The sequence below is a fragment of the Xyrauchen texanus genome, chromosome 28 (assembly GCF_025860055.1).
Source record: "Xyrauchen texanus isolate HMW12.3.18 chromosome 28, RBS_HiC_50CHRs, whole genome shotgun sequence".
In the NCBI taxonomy this organism is placed as follows: Eukaryota; Metazoa; Chordata; class Actinopteri; order Cypriniformes; family Catostomidae; genus Xyrauchen; species Xyrauchen texanus.
This window is the reverse complement of record NC_068303.1, coordinates 5928996-5945970: the sequence shown is the minus strand read 5'-3', so window position 1 is coordinate 5945970 and position 16975 is coordinate 5928996. Positions and strand designations below refer to the sequence as shown.

At 38.7% G+C, this 16975-nt stretch overlaps 1 protein-coding gene across 4 annotated transcripts in view; it reads left to right on the top strand.

Moving 5' to 3' along the window:
- LOC127622318 (ATPase family AAA domain-containing protein 2-like) overlaps positions 1-16975 on the top strand; it is a 129058-nt gene that overhangs the window by 92682 nt on the left and 19401 nt on the right. For all 4 annotated transcript variants that reach the window (XM_052096389.1, XM_052096388.1, XM_052096387.1 and 1 more), the window contains exons 25-26: positions 13842-14468; positions 16287-16417. In XM_052096389.1, the coding sequence (XP_051952349.1) occupies positions 13842-14468; positions 16287-16417 (758 nt within the window). The remainder of the gene's footprint in view (positions 1-13841; positions 14469-16286; positions 16418-16975) is intronic.

Genomic DNA, 16975 nt, shown 5'->3' with positions numbered 1-16975 from the left:
TCTTGTTATTTATAGATAATCTAGATCCCTCATTCAGTTTGGTAAGGAGCATGGATGGATGGATGAATGATACCTAGATAAGTGGTAGATGAGAGGTACTGTTGAAAGGTTGATCGGTGGATAGATGGGTATATACAGTTGCAAGAAAAAGTATGTGAACCCTTTGGAATTGGCTGATTTTGTGCATTAATTGGTCAATGACCAAAATTGATCTCCTCTTCATTAAAGTCACAAGTAGAGACGTAGCAGTAGGAACATTTTATATCACTATTATCGTGACCAAATCTATCATGGTTATTATTATTATCCCCACGGTATTGTTAAAATGGGCTGAAAATGTACAAAAAGTGGCAGTTTGACACACACTGAAATCATTTAAACAAGTTTTATATTTAAAAATCAACAAACAACAAATAAAATTAGTAAACAAGGGAATAGCAAATGCAGTATAAAAATAATAATAATAATTATTATTATTATTGGTGTTATTATTGTGAACTTACACACATTTTAAATGATCAAAATATGTTGTTTGGGTGACTAAACTACACAACATGTTATTTCATAGTTCTCTGAATTTCTAGATTCTGGTCGCTCATCCTGAAACTCTGGCTTCTATCATGTCTCACGCGCTCTCCTTTCATACAAACACAACTGGTGCCATTGTGCATCTCTGCTGTAATTATCGATTGTATTGAAAATGAAATCAGAGGACTTCAGTATTTTTCAGTATTGGACGATTGTTTTGTAGATTGCAACAGATTATAAAATAATTAAAGAACAGATAAAATTTTAAAACATTCATCACAAATCACTTTTTTATGTCCCTGTAATTATTTGAAAGCCGTGTATTAGTGGTATGAATGTACATCTCTTAAATGTTGCACATATTTGTTATTTGATACTGTCTTGTTTTCTTGTTTGTTTGTCTTGGCACAAAGCAATGCACTTGCTAGGACAATTTTCTTTGCGGAAGCTTGCGTTTTTTACAAGTGAGATAAGAAATGATTTCAACCCAATTAAATATTGTGTCCAACTATTTACTTTTCCTCAACTCACTCATTCAGTGATGGATGGTGTCACGAAGATGACTTGCCAGATTGAACGCATTGCCCCTTTTCGCAGCAACTTTCCTCTGGCAAGCTCTGCAGACAGGGTTACCATCTTCTAATTTTCCAATCTCATTTAATTAAGTGGATGCCAGGTTTGCCAACTCCTGACTCCAATTAGCTTTTGTTGACATCATTAGACTGGGGGTTCACATACTTTTTCCAACCTACACTGTGAATGTTTAAATTATGTATTCAGTATGTACAAGAAAAATATGATAATTTGTGTGTTTTTAGTTAAAACAGATTGTATTTGTTCATTATTGTAACTCCGATGAAGATCAAACCAGTTTTTAAGACCAGTTTATACATAAATGTTGGTAATTACAAAGAGTTCACACACTTTTGCTTGTCACTGTAGTTGGATAGATGGATAGATAGATAGGTGGGTAGTTGTGTAGATGGATTGATAGGTGGATAGATGGTAGATAGGGAGTGGGTAGATAGATGGCTAGATTATGGGGTGGGTGGATAGATGGGTAGATAGTAGAGGTTGACTGATATTTGATTTTGCCGATGTGATAACTAAGTTGGGAAGACAAGCCGATAACCAATTCATTGGCCAATAGTTTTTCAAATTGATGCTGAATGAAAAAAAAAAAAAACAACATTTAAAGTAGGGAAGCACCGATACCACTTTTTCTCTTCCGATACTGGAATTCTCAGTATCGGCCAGTACTGTTCCTGAGCCGATCCCAGTGTTGTTGTTTTTTTGCATAATCAGTTTAGAATATCTTTACATTACTGTGTGGAACTAATTGGGAGTACTCTTTAATATGTAAAGAAACACAAACCTCTAACTACAACTTTATTTCAATATAAATGTATGGCTTATTAAGAAACACTTTATTGTTAACTAGTATACTGGATCATGTAGCAGCAAAATGAACAGTAATTCAAGTCTTAAGTAGAAAAGAAACCAGTGTTTTATTTTTGATTATTCTTTTTCTTTTTTCCCCCCAAAAATGTTTCATCTTACATCTGGACTTTAAAGGATTTTTTTTTCAATTTAGTTGTAAGACATCAGTCCACTTTTCATTCACAGTTATTTTTTGGAACCCATTCAGTTTATATAATGTTATAAATTGTAAACAAATACTAATGATGACAATAATAATACATTGTTATAAATATTATTATTATTGACTTTTAATTTTAAATACAACATTAATATATTTAAGTCGTGCACTTTTTGAACCCTCACTCTTTTATTTTGACATTCCATCCAAACTCTCCAGGAAGTCCTTTGTGTGTGTTTGTAGGCAAGTTCACAGTAGTTTAATTCACTTCTTATTCAAAGTCTGGTCAAATGTACCTCTGGTGCTGTTCTAAATGCATTTTATATGTGAACCTGAACTATTGAGCATCTACGTCTGAGATGTTGTTCATGAGTAGCGTGAAGGCTAATATAACCACGGGTGTGTGTGTAAACAGAGCAGCGCCATTCACTTATGTGCAGGCGCTGCAGCATACTAAATATATTTACTTATTAAACGCAGCCTTTTGTGATTCACAGAGCTATTGCATGTCTTCAAGTGGCTGATCACTTCACTTCTGGTGAGGGGTCTTTAATGTGAAACTAGGGCAAACTAGTGAATTGCAATGTCATATTTCTTTTTTAACGCTTCTATAAGATTCAGCGATATTTTTGTTTGTATTTTGTTACGCTCATTTAAATCCTCAAAGAAACTCGTCACACACACACACACACACACACTGATGATCACTTTATGATTATCTAATCAAAATGAAAAAATAAATATTACTGTGAGGATAAATCATTTATTAAAATCAGATGTATTTCTCTTGACTGCATGAAGATATGTTTCTCACTACCTTAAATATACATGTTAGCTGGCTAAAGCATAAATGTGACTGGATATAAACTAATGCAAATAGATGGTAATACATTTTATTTAAACATTTGGGTTGGACTTGCGTCTTTTGTCACATTGTTCTAACCGCTTGAGGTTAGATTTAATGTTGGCGTCCTCTCAACCTGGTCTGCAAACATACTGCTGTACTCTATTAATGCAGCATCTATTCAAGAAATTAATTACTTATAATGATATGACAACATGTACTGTATACATACCTTTTTAGTTGTTGGTGTTTTAAATCTGCATCGTTCAGCTCCATGCAGTGTTCCGCTACATTCAACGTGCAGCCTCACTTGTCAAAAGAACCACCACGAGGCATCAGTGATAGTTTTTATTTCGCCTCTAGAGGCCGCTCTCATACTGTATAATGACAGCACCCGCTTCCCAGCCTCCCCAGCATGGACACAATGGGGGAAGATTATCAGTGTGTATTTTTTCAGCTAACTGATAGTTCCAGAAATTGTTATCAGTGCTGATTAATCGGCAAAACCAATAAATCAGACGAGCTTTAGTAGATGGAGAGATGAGTGGCTAGATGGTGGATACAGTGGTTAGGTAGATAGATGGGTAGGTTAATAGGTGGGTAGATAGGTATGGGTAGGTAGTTGGGTAGATTGATTGATGGATGGATAAATAAATTCATAGAACTATACGTGGTATACACAATATAAGTTGTACTGAACAGATGTAATGTCTAATATAGATATGCTTTAGATTTGCATTTCTAGTCGTGTGCTTACGCTGTCACCATTGTCAGTCAGCTCACTCTGACCCAACTGAAAAAAAACCCTCTCTCTTCACTTTCTTTTTGGCTGATGCTTGATATCAAATATTTTCATTTCCATAGGAGTAACAGTAAAGGTCACCTGTTTCTGGCAGGAGCGCTGAGCTATGAGTAATCACTCTGTTTAGAAATGTGACATTTATAAATGAAACCTATGTTGCAAAAAACACACTGATGGTGAAAAAAGCACTTCTGATGTTTCAGGGGTTACATTAAGGACCATAAACACACAAACTTATACTATGCTCTTTTTTTTGTCTATTACGCTAATCTCCCTCGGTCCTCTTTTTCATGTTTCACGCATTCCTTTATCCATTCTTCTCAGTCCCTCTTTTTATCTCACACACTTGCATCTGTCTGTTTCCTGAAATATGTTTCCTGTGCTGTTTGGTTTATTCTGAGCTTTGGAACAACACCTCTTCTATTTACAAATGCAGCAAGACTGTGAAAATCTTAGCCTGCATGAAGTTCTCCTTGGCAAGATGTTCTCTCCTTCCTTCTGGCTTGTTTTTTGACTAGTTTTAGCTTTCTGATAGAGATGCATAGTCGAGAAAACTCATTGGTGAATGACAGCAGCTTCTCCTTCATCTGGCTTGCCATCCCCCAGTACCACCATGACCTGAAGCTCATCAGCGTGACCTCAGCACCACAGAATTTTACACTTCTAATCCTCAGTGCCAGGCTTGGGGGGGAAATAAAGAAGCAAACCCTCACTTTTTTGGCCAGTCAGGAAGCCTGTGCAGCTGTCTTTAGAATATTCTCATCGGTCATCATAGAATGTCCAGTAGAACCATTTCACTAAGCTGGGACCAATAAGGCTTATTCAAACCAAATACAAAATTGTGCCTAAGAAATAATATGCATGAAAAGACTTTCAAAATAAATTTTTAGTTTCTGACTTTTTTTTTTTTTTACACTTTTTGTTTAAATATATAGAAAAGTAATGGTAATGAAATATATTATGAATGTAATCCTGGCTAAAAAGCATTGCTATGCCTATGTTTTTTTGAAAGTAATAATACATTTAAGTCTATCTTTCTGCTAGAAGATACTGTATACCCCCTTTTTAAAAACTTTTGTTTTATTAATTCACATCAAGTAGGCCTGTACTCTCTCTGCTGCTTTAGCATCAGAGAAACGCGTCCACATTACTAGACACTGCTAGTCACCCTAATGTTAACTGAAATGAATCATGGCATTAAGTCCACATTATTGAACTTCAGATAGTCGTTAAATATGTCTTCTGGCATGAAAAAGCAAGAGTAACAAACAAAGGGTATATCAAAGTCTATCTTTATCATACTTGTAATCCTCAAGCTGTGGTCTGACCAGCTAGTTGTGCCTCAGGCTTGTTCCATCTGGCCCGGCCCTCTAGCTGCTACCGTAGGTGCACACCAGGCTCAACATCCCTGGTGAGTCGGTACAGTCAGCAGCTGCCAACGCCGAACCCCGGGCGGCGGTTAACTAACCCGGAAAACTCAGCTTGTCTGAGCCTGTGCGTGTGGAACCCTTGGTGGAGGAAATTCCACCAAAACGGGTCTTTGGACCTTCCACTGCAACCAGGACCATCTCCAGTCGTCTTGACTATGTCTTGCCACTGGGTACAGATGCGGCTGGTCAAGAGAGTGAGGTTGAATGCTGCGCAAATCACCCTCACTTAAATCCAAGTTCTCTGCGCAAGTCATGGCACTTTTTTACCATCGTCATTATCCAAGTCCTGTGGCGATGGGTGAGCGACGAAGCAGCAGGCACGGATATGCTGGAAGCTGTAGCGCAAACCTGCACGCAGGCGGCTCAGGATATTGGTCGTTCCCTCACTGGACCGAAGCAGCAGTGAAGTCCGGCAGCACCCTGAGTGACTGAGCAGCCCTATTCAGGATCGCACTGCTCACCTCCGTAGTGAGGAAAGGGTTAGAAAAGGTACCCTAAACATTGTCTGCTTCAAAACATCCTGGCCAGCCTACCGCAGCTGGCGGGATCCCATACTTGCGGTCAAAAACAAAAAGAAAAACAAATAAAATGAAAAAGACCAAAGTGATACCACTCACTGTTGACGCCTGGAATGTGCGCACTTTGATGGACACATCTGGATCAAAAGACCTGAGAGACGCACTGCCCTCGTGGGCAGAGAGCTAGCAAGATACAACGTGGATGTTGCTGCCCTTAGTGAGACCCGACTGGCCGATACTGGACAAGTGACTGAAGTGGGTGCAGGTTACACATTCTTCTGGAGCGGACGAGGCCAGGAGGAGAGACGTGATGCTGGTGTTGGTTTTGCAGTAAAAACCACCTGGTCAACCAACTGGCAAGCCAACCCAAGGGATAAACGACCGTTTAATGACCTTACAGCTCCACCTATTGGGTAAAAAGGTGGCCACCATCATCAGTGCCTATGCCCCTACCATGACCAACTCTGACGAGATAAAAACCAAGTTTTATAATGACCTGGAAGTCATTATTGCTGCCACAGCCAGCTCGGACAAACTCCTGATACTGGGTGATTTCAACGCCAGAGTTGGAAGTGACCATCAATCATGGAATGGAGTCATAGGTGCACATGGCATTGGAAAATGTAACAGCAACGGTCTTCTACTGCTGAAAACATGCTCTGAATTTGACCTGCTCATCACCAACACGATATTCCAACTACCAAAGCGAAGAAAACTTCATGGATGCATCCTCGCTCACACCACTGGCACTTGATTGACTATGTCATCGTGAGGAGGAGCGACCGCACGCATGTCAGGGTGACCAAGGCAATGTGTGGTGCTGAATGTTGGACTGACCATCGCCTCATCATCTCCAAACTTAACATTCGGATTAAGCCTCCCAGACGCCCACAAGGAAAAAGACATGTCAAGCGCCTTAACATCACTCGCCTACAACTGGAACACACCAGACTGGCCTTTGTTGAGGCTCTAGACCATCACCTGGAGTCTCTAAGCTTCGAGCATACAGACGCTGAGGCAGACTGGACTGCTCTCAAGACCGTGCTGCATTCTACAGCCCTTGAATCACTTGGTGTTCCATTACGTACACATCAAGATTGGTTTGATGAGAACGATGCAGAAATCAGAGCACTCCTTGACAAAAACACCGCCTGCATAAAGCATATCTGAATGACAGCAGCTCAAGTTTAAAGGAAACTGCCTTCCTCAACATTCGCAGGATTGTCCAGCAGAGACTCAGAGTCATGCAAGACGCCTGGCTGTGCGCAAAAGCTGAGGAGATTCAATCCTACGCTGACAGTAACAACACCAAGTGCCTCTATTATGCACTCAAGCAGGTCTATGGTCCACAACACTCAGGAACTTCACCTCTCCTGAATTCAGATGGAACAACACTCCTCACGGAGAAGGACAAAATACTTGCAAGGTGGGTCGAACACTACAGCCGGTCCTCAACCGGCCATCATGCATAAATGAGGAGGCAATTGCGAGACTGCCTCAAGTTGAAATAAACCAGTCTCTGGCTGTTCTACCATCTATTGAGGAAACCAGCAAAGCCATAACACTCCTCTCATCAGGCAAAGCTCCAGGGTCCGATGCCATTCCAGCAGAAATCTACAAGGCTGGAGGGCCTCAGCTTAGTCGAGAAACTGACCGACCTCTTCCAGTCTCTGTGGAAATTAGAAGCCGCTCCCAAGGAGTTCAAGGATACTATTATAATAAATCTATATAAAAGGAAAGGCAATCGGCAGGACTGTGACAACCATAGAGGCATCTCCATACTATCAGTCGCTGGCAAAATCTTGGCAAGAATCCTTCTGAACCGCCTAATTGTCCACCTAGACCAGGGTCTGCTACCTGAGAGTCAGTGTGGTTTCAGAAAAGATCGCAGAACCACTGACATGGTATTTACTGCCCGGCAGTTACAGGAGAAATGCCAAGAACAAAATGTTGATCTATATATGGCTTTCGTTGATCTAACAAAAGCATTCGACACAGTCAGCCGGGAGGGCCTATGGAAAATCATGGCCAAGTATGGGTGTCCAGACAAGTTCATTGGCATCGTGCGCAATCTCCATGATGGCATGATGGCCAGCGTCAGAGACAAGCAAGAACTCTCTGATCCGCTCCCAATCACAAACGGGTGAAGCAAGGCTGCGTTTTAGCACCAACGCTCTTCAGCATGGTGTTTTCTGCCATGCTGCAAGACTCATTCCAGAATCACAACACTGGGGTTAACTTCATCTACCGCTTTGACGGTGGGCTATTCAATCTGGCGGAGGATGCAAGCCAAAACTAGAGTGGAGGAAGTCACTGTTCGAGAACTTTTGTTTGCTGATGACTGTGCTCTGGCTGCTGGCTCAAATAAAGATCTACAGGACAGTATGGACCACCTCTCCTCAGCTTGCAACAACTTTGGCCTATCAATCAGCACAAAGAAGACTGAAGTCCTATACCAACCTGCTCCTGGGAAACCCTACACTGAGCCAACCATCTTTGTGAATGGGCAAAAGCTTTCAGCCGTTGACAAGTTTATTTACCTCGGTAGTACACTGTCTCGCTGTGCACATAGACGATGAAGATAACATCAGGATTGTCAAGGCCAGTGCAGCCTTTGGACGCCTCACGTGACTCGGTATGGGAAAGGACTGGCATCAAGCAGGAGACAAAACTGAAGGTCTACCGGGCTGTTGTCTTACCAACCCTTCTGTATGGGTGCGAAGCCTGGACAGTTTACCAGCCATGCCAAGAAATTGAATCATCTCCACTTGAGCTGTCTGAGGAAACTGCTGAGGATCAAGTGGCAAGACAGAATCCCTGACACGGAAGTCCTCAGCAAGGCAAATATTCCCAGCATCTACACCTTACTTTCGAAGGAACAGCTTAGATGGACTGGCCACGTGACTAGAATGTCTTACGTGAGACTTCCAAAACAAGTCTTTTTTGGCGAGCTGAAGAATGGCAAGCGAGCACAAGGTGGCCCCAAAAAGCGCTACAAGGACACCTTTAAAGCTTCCTTGAAGAGCTTTGGATTTGACCTGAAAAGCTGGGAATCCCTAGCACAGGACCGACCTGCCTGGAGAAGAAAAGTACAGGACTGTGCAGTCCTCTGTGAGAGTAGGAGAAGCTCCTGTGCTATCTTGAAGAGGCAGCAGCGCAAATCTACCAAGGAAGGGTGTGTGGCTGCACCTCAGAGCTCTACATCCTCCCTGACCTGTCCAGTGTGCCACAGAGAATTCCGGGCTCGGACTGGCCTCTTCAGCCATCTGCGCACTCATCAAATCCCAACAAAATGACAAACGTGCCATGGTCATCATCAACTTTGATGGACGAACAAGAAGAAGAATCCTCAAGCTAGTGTTCTATAAACCAGAACTGAAAAGGAACATTTGGCTGATGTGAGCCAAAATCTAAAGCAGATAAGCTGGCTTTTTATTTATATTAATTTGACTGAAGTTTTAGCAATACAAATACACATATTGCTGTTTCTCCTAAAAGTGGAACCATGGGTTATGACTCATAATCCTGGAGGCTGCAGATGGTAAGTTTTGACTTTTAGAAGGCTGGAAATCTTCTGCATTTGATTGTGTCTTGGAACTGATTTCAAAACCAGAGGGAAATATATTTACAATTATTGTTACTACTTGACTGATTTTGATGACAGAAGTTTACATACACTTAGGTTGAAGTCATTAAAACATATTTTTTAACCACTCCACATATCTCATAATAGCAAACTATAGTTGTGGCAAGTCGTTTAGGACATCTACTTTCTGCATGATATGAGTCATTTTTCCAACAATTGATTACAGACTTTTAATTAAATTAAATTAATTGAATTCAGTTTTAATTGGCTAGATCACAATTCAAGTGGTAGATTATGTCAAGCCTTTAAACAATTAGCCAGTTAGTTTCTTACAGGCAAATTGGCTAAATGGAATCAATTGAACTTGTACCTGTGGATGTGTTTTATGAAATTGTCAAGAGTACATGTCTGCAAATTCTATGCAAAGCGTGACTACTTTGAAGATGCTAAAATATAACTTTTTATTTATTGTGGATTTTGTTGACCACATAATTCCCATAGTTCCATTTGTTATTCCATAGTTTTGATGACTTAACTATTATTTGTGTGTGTGTGTGTGTGAGAGCGTGTATTTATCACTTTGTGGGGACCAAATGTCCCCATAAGGATAGTAAAACCCGAAATCTTTGACCTTGTGGGGACATTTTGTCGGTCCCCATGAGGAAAACAGCTTATAAATCATACTAAATTATGTTTTTTGAAAATGTAAAAATGCAGAAAGTTTTCTGTGAAGGTTAGGTTTAGGGGTAGGGTTAGGTTTAGGGGATAGAATATAAAGTTTGTACACTATACAAACCATTATGTCTATGGAAAGTCCCCATAAAACATGGAAGCACTACGTGTGTGTGTGTGTGTGTGTGTGTGTGTGTGTGTGTGTGTGTGTGTGTGTGTGTGTGTGTGTGTGTGTGTGACTGACTGTGACTGTTGTATTTAGAATTGGAGAAGGAGGGCTGGGAGTCCATTAATTTCAGAATAATGTGACTGCTCAGTCAGTGAAAGCCCAATAGGATACCAGCAGACGGAGGAGGGAAAATTTGCCCACTCCTTTTTGCTCTGATATATGGCTCACATCTGGGCTGCCTTCCATTGTTTTCAATTACAACTTTTAAGCATGGCTTCCTGTGTGCTAAGCAATGCTCACCCTCCATTTTTCCATAGCCCCCCATTCTCCCTCTCCGACCAATTACACAGTGGACAGGTGTCATGTTGCGCAAACAGATTGGCCCACCTGCCTCTGTCTATTTTTCTCCCAGCAGTTTTGGAAGGCCCAGCATAAGCTCACCAGTGACGGTCACAACGACACATTATTTTTTTCTCTCTTGTTGTCATCTGAATGACTGAGATATGAGAAGGGTGAGAAGTTCATCATGCAGTCAGTCATGTCTAATGAAGGGTTTAGACCTGCTTCTAACACGGGTAATTTTGACGGGGGTTTTGCATGTAATTAGGGTGGAAAGTGTAGGCTACTTGCCGGGGAAGTGTTTCAAGGTGATCTCGAAATTACAATGCATAACCTTACACCATATTTCTAAACATATATTTAAGTTGACTTGCTAACATCAGTAATTTTTTGGAATTTCATTCTTGCAGACCTTAATTGGCATAGATGCCATATTTCATTTGACAAGGCTGTTAAAAGAATGTTCTGGGTTCGATGCAGTTTTTTTCATCTTAAAAAAACAAAAAGAGCAAAAATCAAGGTTCCAGTGAGGCACTTAAAACGTGAATGCGGGCCAATTTGTTAAAGTTAAAATACACACTTTTTCAAAAATATAACACCAGATATAAAATATATGTATAAAACATGATTTTAGTGTTTAAGTGTAAAATATTTAGTGTGTAATAATCACTTATAAACATTTTCTGTGTAAAGTTATAGCTAATTTTACAACTTTGTTTCCATGATGATATAATGTCAACTGTAAAACCCTAAAACAACTGTAAAAATGACCATTTAAACCAATTTACAGATCAAATAATACACAAGTTTGAACAGGAGAATTAATGCAAGTGCTTTTATAAAATTATAAGCTTCACATTTCTGTGTTTAAACCCTCCAAAAATTGGCCCCATTCACTTTCATTGTAAAGACCTCATTGTAACCTCAAATTTCTCAAAACCTGTCAAGAAAATGTCTCGATCGTATTTTACCCCAAAATCAAAGAAATTAGAAATTGAATTTCACTTAAAGATTTTGTAACACTTTACAATAAGGTTCCATTGGTTAACATTAGTTATCATGAATACTATTAATATTAACAATTAACTATATTTTTTTTTTACAGTATTTGTTAATCTTTGTTTATTTTAGTTAATAAAACAATTGTTCATTGTAAGTTCATAGTGCATTAATGTTAAAGATTAACAAACATTAAATATTAAATTATATCTTTTGACATTAACCAAGATTAATATATGCTGTAAAATTATTCATTATTAGTTAATGTTAACTAAAGGTTTAACTAATGTCAGCATTTTGTTTTTTAAAGAAAAGGAGGAACGAGCCGGAATTATTTTTTGGGTGCATTATCAACATTATGCCACAAATGCTGTCAATTTAGCTTAACTTCTATTGAACCTGGAACATTCCTTTAAGGCTTGGTCACCTTTTCCTTTGCATGGCAAAATGACACTGGCGAAGAATTCGTGGGTGGATTTCAAGTGCATGTGAATCCTGAAAAAACTTTTTGGACAAGCAGCCTCTTTTTTTTTTTTTATGCATTTATACTCTTGGAGAGTGACATTCTATAAAAAAAACTCATCAGTAAAATTATTTCCTCGTCAATTGTGAATATTCACAATATTCAGTATTAGGGAGGGGACGATATGGTTATCTCATGATTCGGTTCGATATACAATATAAGGTTCATGATTCGATATAATAACACTTAAATAATTAAATAATGTGTACAATTTACAAGTAATACCATTTGAGTTTATGTTTGTATTTGTATAAGAAATGCTAAAAAAGTTTACTGTGATGTTAAGGGTCCTTTGACATATCATCTCACTTCTTGTGTGAACCCTACAAACAGTGTAGAAAAAATTGCAGGAGTGGTAAAACCAAGCAATCGAGAGTTTATGATGTTTGACAGGTCATTTAATTTATAAAAACATGGACAGAAAACATTTGCAAATTTCTAAATATCAAGTTATGCCACAATATATTTCATCATTTGTTTTTGTTTTAAAATATAGAAATTCGATATATTGTCCCATTCCTGTTCAGTGTGGCTTTGTATGAATCGCCGGGCACACACTACAACGTTTTATTGTCACATAAAAAATTTTAAACAAAATCTATTATTTAGATAATAAAGCCATAATATTTGAGAATATGTGATTTAAGTCGGAATATTTTGAGAATTAAATAAAAATGACCAGAAATGGCACGACATTATCACAACGATAGAATGCTGAGCCAGCAGCTTCATCAGTGCAAGAAATGGATGTAGATGACTTAGTTAAATCATACTTTAGTTTTGGATTTAGCAACATAGAAATCCTTTTTCATCGTTTGGCATAATAGCATGATTATTAGTTATTATTGGGTTCCGGACACTGCAGCGGTTATGAATTGAATTTATTCTGGAGAAAAGAAAAGAAAAAACAGACAGACGTTCGTGCATTACCACTGTGCAGGGGTCTTGCTTGGCCTGGGTTTCCCGACACTCTTAAGTTGAACGTTAGTAGCACTTAAATTATACTTACTAAAGCACGTTTCCCAAAAGCATGGATCGCCATCAGTCAGGATTTGGCCCAGAAGCTGACATCCAGCATGCCAGAGTGAATTGCAGAGGATATGAAGAACAAGGGTCAACACTGAAAATATTGACTCTTTGCGTATATTGAATGTTTTTGCCAATAAAAGCCTTTAAAACTTATGAAACGCTTACCATTGTTTTCCAGTATACCATAGAAACGTGTGAAAAAATAATGCTGAAGCTGCAAACTTTGCAAAACACAAAATGTATGTCACTGCCAATACTTTTGGACACGGCTGTACCTTAAATGTGCTTTTTTTTTTTTTTTAATTGCTTAATTACCATGCCGTAACGGTTCTTGTCTCATTTTGAATCAGACATGATAGAATGCAACAGTCTGGTTCCGAAAGTAAAAATCCCATTCATTTTTTACACCGATGGTATATACTCCTGTTAAAGTCGTCAGTCCATGTTATCTCAACTTAAATAAAAAAAAAAAAAAAAAATGAATGCCATAATTCCTGGTGAAGATCTACACTACCTGTGAATCCTGAAGTGAAGGATCTACCAATGAGAGAGTTGCAACAAAGCATGCCATAAGAGGTCGGCAGTGACCGCCCACTCCCATGATGCACTGTGAATATTGCAATTGAGTTGGTCTCCCTACACTCTCAAACTACTAATATATTTCTTTATGTCTGAATATTTTGCAGTAAAGTTTAAGTATATTGTTTCTTTGCATGTGATCAACAACTTCAAAATCAATAGTTTCATTTATGTCTATAGTTTTTCTTTCAATTACATTCTGTAAATCTTTCTGTGTCTACAGATAGCATAAAACGCAAACTGCGGAGGCGACCAATATGGGGGCGGGGCATCATCAGGAAGAAAAAGATTCATAAAAATAAGGAAGCAGAAGAGGTTGAAGACCCAGAGGAGGAGGAGGAGGAGGAAGAGGAGGAGGAGAGGGTAGATGACTCTACTGCAACCGCACAAGGTGACGCTTGTTTCACTCAGGACGAGTCTTCCTGCGACATCATGGAGCTCCATGTCAACAAACAGCCGCTCCAGGCCAACGGACATGCCCTCTCCACAGAGGAGGAGAATTCCTGTGAGCCTACAGTTGCTCCAGACTCTAAGGTCCAGGAGGAGCCCAGCCAGGCCTCCTTGGGGGAGGACTCCATCGGTAAGGAGACGACAGATGACGCTGCGGTCCCTGCACCTCAGGAGTTTGTGAATGGAGACAAGTCTATGGACAGTGTGGACAGTGAGGCACATGGTAAAGAAACAGAGGGAGGTGAAAGGGAAGTGACTGCAGATTTGTGCTTGGGTAAAGAAGTTGCACTTGATTTGAAACAGGAGATGCAGAAAGAATCATCTGCCCCAGAATGCAATGCAAAGGAGTCTGTGACTGCAGTGGAGGGAATGGTGTGTGATGGAGAACATGAAAAAGGAGGTACGGTGTGGTTAGAATTTGCATGACACAAATACCAAAGTAAAAATTATAATTTTTTAATTGCATTTTATTAGGAACTCTCTGGTCCTAATAAAGTGCCTGACGTGGTCTTCTGCTGTTGGAGTCCAATCCACCTCATGGTTTAACGATTTGTGCATACTGAGCTGCTATTCTGCTCACTGCAATTTTACTGAGTGGTTAGTTGAGATACCGTAGCCTTTCTGTCAGCTCGAACCAGTCTGACCATTCTACATTAACCTCTCTCATCAAGAAGGCATTTTTGTCTGCAGAACTGCCACTCACTGGAGTTTTTTTGGCACCATTCTGAGACTGTTTTGTGTGAAAATCCCAGGAGATCAGCAGTTACAGAAATACTCAAACCAGCCCAACTGGCACCAACAATTGTGTCACGGTCCAAATCACTGAGATCACATTTTTCCCCCATTTTAATGGTTGATGTGAATGTTAATTGACGCTCCTGACCCTTTATTTGCATGATTTTATGCATTGCACTGCTGGCAAACAATTGATTGATTAGATAATTGCATGAATAAGTAGATGTGCAAGTGTTTCTAATAAACTGCTCAGTTAGTGTATATTTAATAAAGGAATATTTCGGGTTCAATACAAGTTAAGCTCATTCGATAGCATTTGTGGCATAATGTTGTTTACCACAAATATGCATTTTGCCTTTTCTAAAAAAAAAAAAAAAAGCAAAAATCTAGGTTAGAGTACAGTGAGGCACTTGCAATGGGAATGAATGGGACCAATTCGTAAATGTTAAAATGCTCACTGTTTCTAAAGTATAGCCATAAAATGTAACCGTTATACAAAGAAGGTCGCTGGTTCGATCCCCACAGCCACCACCATTGTGCCCTTGAGCAAGGCACTTAACTCCAGGTTGCTCCGGGGGGATTGTCCCTGTAATATGTGCACTAAGTCGCTTTGGATAAAATCGTCTGCCAAATGCATAAATGTAAATGTAAATTACATGGGTGTTAAAATAGTTTTAGTGTGATAAAATCGCTTACTATTCTTTTCTTTGCTCATTATCCCTGTAATCTCCCAAAATCGATGATTTAAATAACTTCACAGCTCAAAGAATACACAAGTTTCAACAGAAACATGTATATGTGCTTTTATAGAATTGTAAGCTTCAAAATTCTGCCTTCTAAATAAAAAAAAAAATAATTAAATATCTTATTCACTTACAAGTCTCACTGTAACCTCGATTTGTGTGTTTTTTTTTAAGAAACGGGAACGATCCATCGATTGATCTTAACTTGTATTGAATCCAGAAAATTCCTTCAAATTTAGTACATAAATTAATTTTGAAACTATAATTGTGTTTTAAATTGGAATTTAAAAACAATAATTTGTCACTTAAAGAGAGAGAGAGAGATAGATAGATAGATAGATAGATAGATAGATAGATTATTTAAAGTAACACGTAATTTTAGAGATGTTGTTTTCTTAAAGAACACAACAGTAAGCTTAATAATAAACAATATTTTATATTAAAAACATTTTATTAGATAAATGAATTCCCATCAGCTTTTTTTTTTTTTTTTGGCCTCTTTAACAGATGCCAATACAAATGAATATTTCCTTGTACTGAAAGCCAACTGAAGGGGGATCACAGTTTATTGAAAAACTTCACACTTTGTCCTTAAAACACCATCTGTTGCAGAGATTTCTCCTGGCGAGACTAAAAACACAAACACCCTGAAGACTCATTTTTTCTTAGTGGTTTAAGACTTCTTAAAATATGTGCTTAGGTTGGTGTTATTCATTATGTGACTGCTCATGTTTTAATAGTATCATCAAAAGGGAAGAAATGTGGAAAATATCCATCTGAACAGAAGCAGGAGGTGTTGACTGACAGACATGAGGAACCTCCACAGTTTCTACCACCTCCTGATCTTGTGATTGACCATCAGCAGCTTCAGGTGAGAGGACAACTGCTTTTTAAGGAGTAATAGTAATATTTTTATTGCAACCAATCAAAAATTCAGTATTGTATTGCATGAAAAGTGCATTTTGATACTGTCACTGCTAAAATGGACCAAAGAGGACCAATTCCACTTTCAAGTTCAGGTACAGCGTGAATGCAAAGAGAAGTTAGTTCTTTGTAACTTTCTTTTTTTTTTTTTTTTTTCATGTATGGGTAAAAGAGTGAGGTCTGAGTTTGGTTCTTTAAAAGAGGACTTGGGTATGAACACCCTTATAGAGTAACTTTTTCTATTGATAGTAGAACATGGCCAAAATATGACTTAGTTTAGAAACCTAGTCATGGCTTGCAAGGTTGAAGTGTATAACATGATATCTGCTGTTTTAATGTGATTTAATGGCGTTTTGTTTTTTAAGCCCTGATATTTAAGCAGCAGCAAAGCGATTAAATGATTATTCGGTATTTTTCAAATTTAATAGCAATTTGTTTTTTTGTTTTTATATATATCTATTGAGCCATCCTACTACCTCTTTTATAGCTTTCTTTTTCTACTTCT